The 13,770-nt window shown below is 43.4% G+C and overlaps 1 protein-coding gene across 1 annotated transcript in view; it reads left to right on the top strand.

Moving 5' to 3' along the window:
- Window positions 1-2,058: 2,058 nt before the first annotated feature.
- The window catches only part of itga8 (integrin, alpha 8), a gene marked incomplete at its 5' end in the record, with an annotated part of 40,602 nt that continues 28,890 nt past the window's right edge, over window positions 2,059-13,770 (top strand). The window contains 8 exons of the mRNA XM_080500326.1: window positions 2,059-2,252; window positions 2,535-2,665; window positions 5,489-5,589; window positions 5,722-5,845; window positions 9,575-9,636; window positions 10,090-10,135; window positions 12,159-12,284; window positions 12,722-12,766. Of these exons, the coding sequence (XP_080356452.1) occupies window positions 2,059-2,252; window positions 2,535-2,665; window positions 5,489-5,589; window positions 5,722-5,845; window positions 9,575-9,636; window positions 10,090-10,135; window positions 12,159-12,284; window positions 12,722-12,766 (829 nt within the window). The remainder of the gene's footprint in view (window positions 2,253-2,534; window positions 2,666-5,488; window positions 5,590-5,721; window positions 5,846-9,574; window positions 9,637-10,089; window positions 10,136-12,158; window positions 12,285-12,721; window positions 12,767-13,770) is intronic.

Below are 13,770 nucleotides of genomic sequence, written 5' to 3'. Positions count from 1 at the left end.
CTGCAAATCACTGGAGTGCCCCTCTGAAAACAGAAAAGAATCCCCTGAAAGCAGAAAATGATCTGTTTTGCTTGTCTTATTACCAGCATTTCACGAGGGAAGTCGGATGAAACGACCTGCACCTCCACATCATGTCAATAGTGGCTTTTATAAGGCTCCTAAATGTTTACTGGCGTGTTTTATTAAGATAAGTAATCCTCATATGTGTGTGTGTTGGTCTGCAGGTAATGCTTGTTTGAATTTGCATCTGGAACATTGCTGGGCTGTGTGTCTAATGGATTTGTCTAATGGAGGAAGGATGTGGGTCGAATCTGACATAACACTCTACTTGACAATCTCCTTAAAGAGAGAGAGCGAGAGAAAGGGACGGGGAAGGTGGATGCAGGATATAAACCACGACTGCTCCCATGAAATAATCAATCCTGAATGACCTGCAATAAATCTGCGATCAGAAGAAATTGGCCGACAACGTGTAACCCAAACGGCATGAATGCAAATGTGTGTATTCCTCGAAATGCGATATCTGTGAGAGTTTTATTGGATGTAAGACAGAAGCTCATTACCAATGGAAGTGCGCACTGAGACCGAGCTGCATTAAAAACACTGGTTTACATGCTGAATGGTGTCACATTAGAGAGAAACAGCAGGAATTCGTCTGCTGCGCCCCTCAATTCATCATTCGAGAGCTTTCTTTTTCTCCGGAGCTCATCTGTGTTTTCATGTCTTCTGCTTTTTCCTTCTTCTCTGTGCTCATCTAAGATTTGCAGCTGAAGAAAAACAGACCTTCTCCGTCTGTCACACTCGTACTTTACTGCTGCTCTCGCAGGTTTAAGATGTGTCGAAAAGGTCAATCAAGCCCATGTTGGTGAAATTAAAGGGAAAAGAAGGATGAGTGGGATTGAGCTGGAGGGTATAAGGGCAGGTAGGCTGAAAGAAGGTGAGAAACTTCTTCACCTGGCAGGTCAAGGTTGTCCCTCTTCTCATGCGTGGACTTTACCTCACCGGCTCACATGGTTTCCATCATGTCTTGACAGAAAACACTCCAATGCCACAGTGGTGCTGCATGTTCCGCTGCAGTTAATTCCTGCTTGTAGTGGTTAGTTTATCACTAATATGCCCATAAAACTTTAGTTTAATTAAAGCAGGCTTACCACATGATAAACGGCACATTGGGGGTGCATCCTCCATCTTTCTTTCCATTTGTCACACAGGAGTTGGGTTTTTTTAATTTTCGTTTTTTATTACTAGAAATATATGCTCAGAAGTGTGCTGAGCTGAATTTAAAAAAAACAAAAAGGTTTTCTGGTCTGGCCTGTCACCTCTTGTAAAAGAGTTTTCCATAGCAGGATATTATTTTCAGAGGAGGCGAAGTCTGTTACCTCTGTGGTTTTTAGGGGGGAAATCTCTTGGTGTTGAGAGAAATGGGATAGATTGCCTAACGTGCACATGCAGCTTAAGGGATTCCCACTGAGAGCCGACATAATAATTACTGACATAATTACAAGTGATTATTCTCAACGGAAGGAAACGCAACCCCATTTAATGGTCTGAAAAATAAGTTTATTTTAATGCAACATGTCTTTGCACATGCACAAGCCTATTTGCTCCCTTGTGACTATGAACATTTATGGGGCAGGTCAGAGGGGAAAAACACACTTTTTTTAATTTATTTTTTTTAAGTAACATTTATTGACAGAGAAACATTGTGCCATAAAAGGATCTGTGACGCGCCATCCAGTTGCGCGCTAAGATGTGGTTTTTGATATGTGTGTGTGGGGGGGGTAAGGATTTGTGCAGAGGGCGGGGGCGCGGCAGTCATGTCGCTGAGGCTCGGGGGTGGTGGGGGGGACCTGCTTGTTTCAGGGTGTCAGGACGCAGAGCGCACGGAGCTGCTGGACGCAGTTGGCGCGCGCAAAAATCAAGACAAAATCAAACTTATCTCACCTGGACAGAAGAATCTCTCTCTCTCTCTCTCTCTCTCTCTCTCTCTCTCTCTCTCCCTCCTCGGTTACTTTTGGGACTTTATTGCGCGCACTGCAGCTTGCTGTTGTTTGGAGGATGGAGCGCGTCTGGGACTGCGTTTCCTCCGCTGGGATGTTCATGCTGGGGCTGCTCTCTGTCCTCTGGCCGGCGCTCAATGGAGTTTGGAGTTTTAACCTTTACGCACAGCGTCCCACGGTTTACAGGGGACCCGATGGGAGTTATTTCGGATACTCTGTGGACTTCTACCAGCCTACAACCGACAGCAACACGTGAGTGGCAAACTTCAGAACCGAGGCTGTCCCAACAGGTCCTGCAAAACTTCTGAGATTAAAGTACACCTTTGTAGGTGTAGTCAGCATGAATTAATAAATGAGCCAGAATGGTTATGAGAATGTTGACTAAATAATGGACTAACATGATGTAAGTCAGGATGGACACAGATAACCTCCACAGAGGAACACATGTAGGAGTTATAGAAACTGGGGGGGTAATTATGTGGCAAATATGTATTGTTTGCATATACCTTGGTATGTTTCCCCTCTGCCCACCAGGATCAGTGTGTTGGTGGGGGCTCCCAAGGCAAACACCTCCCAGCCCGGCATCGTGGAGGCTGGAGCTGTCTACTACTGCCCCTGGCCCGGACTGCCTGATAGCTGCAGACAGATACCATTCGACAATTCCAGTGAGTTCATCCAAAGCTTTCCAAAAAAAAGAGTCCTTTTTAAAAAAAAAAAAAAAAAAAAAAAAAAAAATTCTTGTAGATAGAATAAATGTGTGACAGATCACCGGATAGCTGTAAAGGCTTTGGTGTTCTCACAAGATGTGCAAAGGATGAAATGTCTGAGACACATGCTCACCACTATGAGTTCTCATGTGTGGTGAATATGAGACATAAAAGTTTTACAAGCTTTTCTTTCATTTGAGATGGATCCCCTTTTAAAGCCATAGGTGGCCCCAGATGTTGCTCAACTTGGAACCGTTTTGTAACCTGTGTGTCTGGTGTGAGTGTCCACATGTGCTGCATGGCACATGTGTTGCTGCATGAAAAAGTGAGATAAGACATATGGATTTCATCAGCTTCATCCAACCGAAAAAAAAGAAAAAGGTGACTTCTGGGTTTGCCCTGCATGTCTATGTTATATTGATTGAGGAATTCAATGTGTTATCTTTGTGTAGTAATTGTCCAATCAGCCTATATTTGTTCATGTTATGTTGGTGATGCAGACTTTCCAAGGCAGCATGTGCAGAAGAGGTTGATCTGGAGAACAAGTGAGAGAGCAAAAAAAAAAAAGAGAGAGAGAGGAGGGGGTGAACTGTATGCACATGGGAACTTAGTTCCCCTTTAGAAGAAAAAAAAAAGTTGGGTGAGGTCTGCTTTTTATTAGATGTTGAAAATGTATCCCTGTCTCCCTTACCCGCCCCATGTCTCGTTCTCCATCAGATCGCCATCCTCTCTCTCTTTTTTTTTTTTTTTTACGAGGATTTCCATCATTATTGTGGAGGCCAAGAAAAGAAAGTAGTATCAGACAGAACTCAGAAATAGATGTGAACATGTGCCAACAATACGCAACAAAACACATGAGGTTATCAGCATGATGTCATATTCTAAACTCGCCACATGCCATGTGAGTGTAAAACAGCTGCCTGGTGACCAGCTGACGGATACATGAAAGCATGAACCGATACCTGTAAAGCTTCAGTGTCTGATCTGAATTAAGGCAAGGCCATATGAAGATGAAGGTAAAACTCCAAAGTGAGGAGAGTTTTCTTGTTGCTCCCCCCCAAAGTTGATTACAGTTACTCCTCACAAAGGGGTTAGTTTCAGTGTGAAGTGTTTTGGAGGTGGGGGGGGGAGGTAATTTCAGGTTTGAGGGATAGAGGGATATACATAGTGGGGCAAAATATGTGTGTGAAATCATGTGCATGTGTTCGTCTATTCAGTTCAATGTGTCCACGGGACGATTGATGACAGTGCCCACAGTGGCGATTTCTCAAGTTACAGTAGAAACACTTTGTGGTTATAAACCAGATCGAGAAACTCAAGCGCACACTCACAGGTACGTCCACAGAGTCAAATGTATCTGAAGATGATTTATGGACATTAACCAGTACAGTGCTCACAGATGCTCACCATCCGTGTGTGTGTGTGTGTGTGTGTGTGTGTGTGCGTGGCTTCATGTGACATTAAGCAGATGTTGTCAGGTCATGGTAGCAAACCGGAGGAGGGTTGGCGATGTGTTATCACAGATTAATGACAGACAGCAGATCTTTGAATTCATTGGGAAAAATCTAATTTAAAATCAACTGCTTGAGGCTCAGGTCTTTTCTTGTTTTACTTCTCCAAGATGATCCATGGGTGAAAATTTGAATCTTTTACACCGCCACATGTGGTACCATTCTCCTCGTAAACAAAGATGTGATATTTCTGGATTTTCTGTTGTTTCCTCGGGAAACACATCAGTATTCAATGAAGCCTCACAATCCACGTAAACTCAGACTTTTGCTGCATCACACCATGTTTGAGCACGTATTTCTTCTTCAGTACCCCATCCACTATTTTTCAGCCCAAATAAAAAGAATCTTGTAAAAACATTCATAAAAATGTATATAAAGATCAAAATATGCAAATTACAATGATGCCTTATCTCCTTAATGGATTCCTTGAACTCCCTCCAGAGAGACTGATAAAAACAGAAAACTAATAAAAATTAATGAGTAAAAAAATAAAAAAAAATGGATTGCACACCTGCATTTCTGACTGTATTACATCCCGTAATCCTATGTGAGTCATGTGTCTGTATGTTGAACAAGAAGGTGTTTAATGAGTGAAGGTCTGCACTGCTACGACGGAGACCGGCTGGTCCTTAATAACACTCAACATATCATCAACAGACCAAAGATAAGCGCTTACACATACACACACGCACACACACACACACACACACACACACACACACACACACACACACACACGCGCACACACACACACACACACACACACACACACACACACACACACACACACACACACACACACACACACACACACACACACACAATCTCTGTAAATCTGCACCCTGAGTGTGATTCCACTGATATACTAAGAATTCACACACATGTTTGTGTGTGTCAGGCTCAGTTAGATTTTTATGAGGAAAAGCTCAGAGTGAGAGAAAATATAAAAAGCCTCCATATCCTGACAAGTGTCTGGTTCTGGGGGGCAAATGGTGTTTTGATGTGTGTTATTGGCCCGTTTAAGACTTTTGCTGGTGATCCTTGTGAGGACAAATGCTTCCCGTGCTCACACGCTACAGGCCTGGATCCACATTACCGCCGTCAACATCTGCTTTTACTGCCAACAATCATAAAATGTCTCCTCTATTCTTCTTTTTTATGTCTTTTCCACTTCCTCTCTCTCTCTCTCTCTCTCTCTCTCTCTCTCTCTCTCTCTCTCTCTCTCTCTCTCTCTCTCTCTCTCTCTCTCTCTCTCTCTCTCTCTCTCCAGATAACAGAATGATTAAGGTAAACGGGACCAGGGAGCCTCTTGAGTTTAAATCACATCAGTGGTTTGGAGCATCAGTCAGGACACACAGAGGAAAAGTGGTGGTGAGTTTGACCCGGCGTCAAATAATCGGGAGTGCTACACTCCAGCACGCCACCGACTTTTCCCCATCCTTCTTCCCGGAGAAATGTGCGCGAGTCACTCATTTTTCACAGCGAGCATCCTTTGTCCTGCAGGCCTGTGCTCCTCTGTACCACTGGCGGACGGTGAAGATAAGTGGAGAGCAGGACCCCGTGGGGACGTGCTACGTCGCCGTCCAGAATTTCAGCGCCTACGCCGAGTACTCACCGTGCAGGACCAGTGAGTCACACCTTCCTCCTTCCTCCCTCTTTCCCCTCCACTCTCAGTATAAACATACGCTTTCCTGTAGTAAAATACAACTCCCATTCAAAGAATATTCACTTTAAAAGTTCACCAAGAACCAATTTAAGTTCAAATGTATTGTATCTTCACAAATGGTTTGATTTGGCCGAAGATTTCAAACTCCAATTTCTAATCTGCATTCTTCATTCATACTTAAAATGAACCGCTACCATAGAAGTTATGAATGGTGTGGATTTAGCTGTTCTCTTCCCTCTGCTGTGGTCACAGGGGTGGAGCCTCAGATGGGGGGCAACCTCCACCCTCCTCCACCCCATAAGTCTGATTCGCTGCAGCAGTCGTCATTATTTTCAAGTGACGTGATTCACTGTGTGAAGTTGCCACCAGCCACTGTATTACAGAAACCAGTTCAAGCTCGAAGCAAGTCATAGCAGGAAGTGTCGACTTTTCATGTGTTTGATTTCCCTCTAAAAGAAGTTTCCCTTCGACATATTGAGATTGTAGTAGAAATATCCAACAGAGATGCAAAAATTGGAACAATTAAAAGTAAAACTGTGAAACTGACTCAATATCTGAATTTTCCGCAGCAACTGGAAGATAACCCTTTAGCAGTTCATCAATCTTTTTCTTCTTTCTGTCATCACTTCTGTAAATAAGATTTATGGGACGCTTCTCAACACCTCCCAAACTATCCCAAACTCCTTTATTCCTCCTCCCACTCTCTTCTTCAGCGGATTACGATGAGAAGAAATGTTGGCTATCAGGTGGCACATCGTAAACAGCAGATAAAACAAAGCCTTTTTTTTTTGGTGCGTCCACTTCATCAAACTCTTACACACTCGCACAGATATACTCCCTCCAGTAATCGGTGCAGTTGTTAAAGATCTTTCTTGCTGTTTGTGCCAGCGCTGACTAATCAAGATGAGAATAATCACACTGTTAACTCAACTGTTCTCACGGGACGAATGATTCTGCACCACTCTGGGCAGGGGATTTCTTTTTTTTTCTTATCAAGCGTTTAAGCCTGAACTTTAGGGCCTCCAGCAGTTTTTATAATCCATGTTAAAAATTAATCCGTAACCACTCAGATTCCCTCAAGTCACACTTTGTTTATGTGCTTGTGTGTGCCTCTGCATCATCAAGCCTCACCTGCGGGCACCATTAAACTGGAGAACAATTTCTGTGTTCATAAATATTGTGTTAATGCACCGTTAACATTTAGTGGTTTGAACAGGAGAACACCTCACTTGTACAGTTAATATTGACCTTAAGAAGATATTTGTAGACAACTTTCTACACTTAGAGTGTATGAGTCCCCAGAATTGTCTAATTTAAAAGTTACCAACCAACCACTTCCCTCCTACACTATTATGCAATAAATACTATTCTTATATATATGTGTGTAGTCTATATATTTCATGCTTCTTCCATGTCAAACGCTGCCTATATTCTCCATGATTTGACTACTGTCAACTTGTCCTTTAGCTGTTCAGGTATTTTATAGAAATTGTACAACATGCCACAATTTTGTAATGTCACTTCTGAATATTGGGTGGCAGTAGTGAGTCACTGTTTGCGAGCACTCATTCAGTTTCCTGTTCTTCGCCATATCAGAATCTGCTCGCTGCTTCTGCTGTTCTTGGACTGAATGTGATGAAAATTGAGAAAAGAGTGATTCCCTGCACGATCTAGTGGTAGAAAGTGGTACTGCATGATTCTTCTGGCGAGCTTGTGGACATAAATATATTTCTTTATAACGTTCAAGTCACACTTTTGTAGTTGTTTGACTGTTCATGTGAAATAAATTCAAATGTAACTTATATATCAAAATATACAAGTACATACCATCTGGGACCACTAGGGGTCACTGTATGACAACAGAATGCTGCTACAGTACACAGAAACTTCCGTATTTGACATGATGTCACCCATAAGAAGAAGCTACACTGCAGAATTTAAACCAACAAATGTTTAAGCTTGCAGCAGAAAAAAAAAAACAAAGAAGGTTATCATGAGCTTAAAGTACAACTACCAGAGCTGGTTCACAGGTTTACAGATTATAGTTAAACGGCAGCTGCTGGCCGAGGTCTATCAATGTAGTAAAATAAATGTGTTTTTTCTTGTATTTTGCAACAGACCTATCCTGTGGTGCAAGCTACAGTTCAGAAAATGCAGTTCACGTTTAGCTGAAAATATCACATCCTGTAAGTTTAGGGTGGTACTATATATAAGATAAGATGTGTACGATAAAAGGTCTGGTGAGCTCACTTGTACTAAATCCTTTTCCTAGTTTGCTTTATTTCTAAAGCTCTTTATCCTCGTGTGTCTCTGATTTCAGTCAGTCATTTGAGTCAGTTCATTAGATTTCCTGCATCTCCATCTGGAGCCCAAATGACAGATTTTTTTCATATTATGGATTTTTTTTTGTGCGTGTATGGTCAGTGTATTATTTTAGCTTTGGGTCACAAGTTCAAACCTAACTGTGGTCATGAGATTCTGCGGGTTGTGTTTTTAAGCAAGATACTTTACCACACTCCTTCCTCAAGGGGGTAAGTGGTGTTGCATGGTTGAGTGTTTGTGATTCATGATAAATATACTTGAATGGCACGTGGCGTGTTCCGGCGTCATTGACCGCCTGGCTCACAGAAGGGGAAGGAAGCTGCAACTCTTGCAGGAGTCAGATCTCTTGCCAGACATTGTGCAGCGTATTGTTGGCTGTGAGCAGCAACACGTTACTTGTGTGCATGCATTCACTCTTTTTTTTTTTACATCCCAGCATACTTCAATGGACTGGTAAAAAACTTTGTGTACAGCTAATCAATCTTCTCATGAAAGCATCATTTCAGTGTGGAAGTTTGTTTGTTTACTTTTTTTGTTTTTGTTTTTTCTCTCATAAACACTGAAGACACATGACTGAAACACCGTGATTGCGTTTGTCCCAGCAGTCCGATCTGTTGGATTGGATCAGCTCACTTGCATCATTTAACCGTGTCTCACCATGACGCCATTCTAAGTTCACCGTATTTCTTCCTTTGAACCACTTCTGATAGATTCTGACGACAGCAAAGGTGGAACACCTTATGAGCAAAAAACATTCTCCTCCTGCATACTATATCTGACCTAATAACAGGTGCCATGGTAACGAGATCCCCAGTGTTCCGCACTTTACCCGCCAGTGGTCATAATGTAACGGCTGATGGATGTAAGAGTGGCCATTCCTTTGGAGCTGGAGTCGACTTACTGTATTTTTTTTGTTTTTGTTTTAAACATAGCTTCAGACAGCAGGAGGTTCAAAAACAGGAAGAGAAGAAGCGTTCCTGAGAGTCATTATATTTTTCTATTGATAGTATTTATGTGGCCTGTGGAGAGCGATACATAAAATACATCACGATTGTGATACTTTGACTCACGAGCTGGGGATTCGACTGAGCTCATGTTCAATCGCAGAAAGGTTTGCAGAAACAGAGTCAGCAGCTTTTTGGACTTTATGGCTCCACAGAGAATGAAGACAAAAGAGGCAAATTTACATTAAGTTACTTCAGGGATTTTTTTTTAGTATGTCCTGGCTGATGTCGGGAAGCTTCTCGATGAGTCATTTTGATGAGCTGAAATAAAAATTTGGGGGATGTAATCAAAGCCGGGAGAGGGACTTTATGATGCTCATTGTGGTGTTCGTCAAGTCGCAATCTCTGTGTTTGTTGTTTCCAGATGACCCAGACCCGGAGGGACAGGGATTCTGCCAGGCTGGTTTCAGTGTGGATTTCACCAAGGTAAAGACCGCTGCAGCGATTACATGTTAGTGTCTCGGCAGCACACAATTTGTCCCCTCTCATAGTTTACACAGAGAGGTTTCAAACACGAGACCAGCTTCAGAGATTTATGGACACAGGGAAGATGAGAGAGAATTGGTCCCTGGAGAAGTCTTCACTCATGACGTGACCTGCTGCCTCCAATACAATAGAGCAATTACACACATTCTTTCACTGTATAGTCAATATGAACTTTGACCTCTGGTTCATAGTATATCTCTACCCTTCTGTACAGGAAGCTGTCATTCTCTGCAGGATGTCAACAAGCATGTCAGCGAGAATCATATGTGCAGGCAAACATACTAAGCTCTTAACATTAAATAAGTTTCTGGACACTCGAGCCGACGGTGACGCGCGCTAATTCACTGACAAACTTCTGTCACACGACTAATGCAAACTAACTGCTTATTCCAGGAAGGAAGGCTGGTTGTAGGAGGGCCTGGAAGCTATTACTGGCAAGGTAAGTCAAACAGCAGCGTGTAAACTGCAGTCCGGTCACTGATTTCATGGATGGGAAGGTGTTCAAGTCAAGAAAAACAATGGAGATGACTTTAACAGTCGGGACAGGCCACATACACACATATACAAACTGTTGCCAGGGCAGGAATTTCATAACAGGAGTTTTGGCCAAGAGATTGTGAAAAGAAACCTCATTAAAAATATCTCCCCCTTTTAGGTAATGCCCCTCTTGATTTTTAGCACCGTAACAGGAAGCGGGTGTTTTGGCTCTATAATGAGCTGATAGGCCAGTTAATGGAGTGTAGAGAAACTGCCCCTTTGCCCTGCGATAAACTGCAGAGGACGCTGGGGAAAAAAACTCCAAAAAAACTTTTGAGACAAGAGGAAGAAACTCAGACGGCAGGTTTGAGAAGGACAAAGGAATGGAGTGAAAGAGAAAAAGACAGCGAGGCGGACAGTGCGGATGATATAGGATTCCTCAGGAGATGACAGGAACATGTTGCACTGAAGGGGGAGTGAGGGATGAAATGTGAGGGAGTTTGTTAGTGAGTCAGAGAGGATAAAAAGATGGATCCCCTGTTTGATAAAAGCAGGGCTGAGGTAAGCAGGATCGCTGAATATGCAGAGACAGACTACACAGAGGGATGAAGTGTCCAGCTCATCGGCGTAGACACAGCTCGAGTGTGTCACGGCGAAGCTGTCGGAGTGGAAAGCTACTCCCACAACCCCAGGTGTTTGGGAGACTCTTGTCTGCTTCGTCCAAATTCAGAAGAGCGTGCGGCTCTTTCTGAAGAGAAAGGAGGCAGTTACAGATTGCTTGCAAAGATGCATTAATCTCCTCTCTCTGCACATGATCTCTGACATTGGCCGTTTGTTTAGAGAAGAACGCTGTGGATGTGTTTTTAATTAGTGTAAAAAGAAAGCAGGAGAAAACAAAAAGAGAACAAAAGGCATTACATATCATGCATATTGTTTCGGTAATGATGCTGTTTGTCGCGTCTTATTAAATAATGAATGCTACATCATAGAAGACCACATTAAACAGTCATTACAGACGGTCTAATGGATTGCTCGCCCTCCATGCCCTCAATATGGCAAGACAGGCTGCCTCCAGTTAAAACACTTCCTCCAAATGTTTATAAAAGCACTCAGGCTGAGTTTTATGGCCTCTAATATACAACAATTATCTTCAGTCTGATTCATTGTTGGAAAAAAAGAAAACCCTCTCATATTCAAGCTGGTTGTCTTTAGTGTACAGAACACTTTAAATTCAGAGTGGTGACTTATGTATATGTGCTAATAATTTCTGAAAGTGTCCTATTAATCAGATAGCAGCTTAATAATGACTTCATGTGGTGATATGTTGCTGTTGGAGATAAACTCAGTGTGAAGAAGAGAAGCAGGCTGAGGAAGTGGGAGAAGAGCTGGAGGGAGGGTTAATAGGGCACGTTTCCCCCCCTCTTGTCAGTACACACACGCACACACACATTAAGGAGGATTTATGGAAGGTTGAGGGCGGCCGTAGATAAAATCATTTGTTTGTTTGACCTCTTGTTCAACAGCAGAGGAAGGGTGTTGTTTGTGTGCGCACACCTATAATTCAGAGCCAATCGCTGCAGAGTGGACACGGGGTGTTTAAAGGATCGTTGGAGTATTTTTTCAGCTCTTCCCCTGCAAACGATGTGTGTTAGCGCTCCTCTGGGGAAGACGTCAAAGTATCGTTGGACCCCGTGCGTCCTTCATGTGGAGCAGACGGTTCAGCTCCAGCAGATATCTGTAGAAGCGGGCGGCGGGGTTCCCCTTCGGGGGGTCCGAGCTTCAACCGCTGTCCATGAACAGATGTGACTCTCACCCCTCAGTGTTTGTTTTTCTCCATTCATCGAACTCTGTGCGTGTGTGTGTGTGTGTGTGTGTGTGTGTGTGTGTGTGTGTGTGTGTGTGTGTGTGTGTGTGTGTGTGTGTGTGTGTGTGTGTGTGTGTGTGTGTGTGTGTGTGTGTGTGTGTGTGTGTGTGTGTGTGTGCAGGTCAGGTGATGACAGCGGGGATAGCCGAGATACTGAATGGCTACTCTTTGAAGGCCGTACTGAGGCAGGTTACGGGAGAGAAACACACTGGAGCCGCTGCACACTCACACGACGACAGCTACCTTGGTAAAACACATTTGCAAACACACTCACACACACTATACACACTTAACTGTACAGCATTACACTGGACTCAAACCAGTAACACAATGCATTTCCGAACTTTAACCAAAACCTTAACCTAACCGTAACCTCAGCACTTAAACATTGTAGGATGCAACATTTTGGTCCCTAGAAAGTAGGTCAGGCCCCACTAGGTTTATCAAAGACACACACACACACACACACACACACACACACACACACACACACACACACACACACACACACACACACACAGGCTGATACACATAAACTCCTGCACAAACCATAAAGTAAATAACAATTATCTTAATTATCTCCATGTAATAATTCACCACAAAGACACATACGTTGTGTACAGATCATTACGTCTGAGTTAATTTCAACCATATGTCGGCTTGTGCGACTCTCTTCTACCCTAGGTTACTCTGTGGCGGCAGGAGAGTTTACAGGAGACTCTGAACAAGGTGAGTAAGCCAACAATTCATTACAACTAACCACATGCAGCAGAGGACTCCCTCACTAACAACAACAGCAGCCTCCCTGCGAGGTTTGCAGGTTTTCGGTCTCTCTGTTTACGCTCTCTAAATACGCCATGTGGCGTCCATCGCGGCGAACGACGGGTGACCGTGCCTGCGTCTGAACTCAGACGCAATAATGAGAACTGTCTCTGTGCGTCTGGGTCACGACCCCGAGGGGACAGGGCTTCAGGAACCACTGATAAAGAGATTTCCTGTCCTCCATTTTGACTGATTGGAATGATTGCTGGCAGACCCTGCAAAATCTCCGCCGGTCTAGAGAGAGAGTCCAAGATCTCATCTGGAGTTGAAATATTAGGTGTAAAGAGATACCTGCACACACATAATCATTTTATAACAGAGGAACAGACACAGAAAAGCGCTTTCAAGTTTGTGTTGAGCTTTACAGGTGTTTCGTCCAAGTATATAGGATCACTAGACATTGGCAAGTCAACCTATTTCCTTTCTGGTGATTGAAGTTACATCACATGCCGTCACTTTCTGTAATATTGGGCGGGACTTTTTTTGGTGTCGCCACAAGCATAGGTCTTCATTTTCCAATATCACTTAACAAATATATTTAATTGGATGTTAATGGGGCAACCCTGCATTTGCATACCACCACACCAACACTGCATTGGTCTTGAGCTGCTTCGGGTAAAACATATGCCAGGGTTGAAGTGCTAACGCGAGCCTTAAGAGGCTACATATGTCTGTTGCTGTGCTGTGTTGTGGGTGCAGTGATCACTGTGGGCTTGTTCGCCTTTTCATAGAGAACAAGGAGATCTGACTAAAGATGGAAGTGGGAAATACTGGTTTATAGGTTCGTGGTTGAGCCTGTTGAGGCCCCGAGCGGAGGACTCTCTCTCTCTCTCTCTCTCTCTCTGGGTGGAACTTTCAGATCGTCCCCTTATGTTCGCAGCACCGCACTCATCAATCAATATGAAAGCGAC

The sequence above is a fragment of the Blennius ocellaris genome, assembly GCF_963422515.1.
Source record: "Blennius ocellaris genome assembly, chromosome: 8".
NCBI lineage: Eukaryota > Metazoa > Chordata > Actinopteri > Blenniiformes > Blenniidae > Blennius > Blennius ocellaris.
The sequence above is the reverse complement of the archived record's forward strand: the minus strand, read 5'-3'. Positions and strand labels throughout refer to the sequence as shown.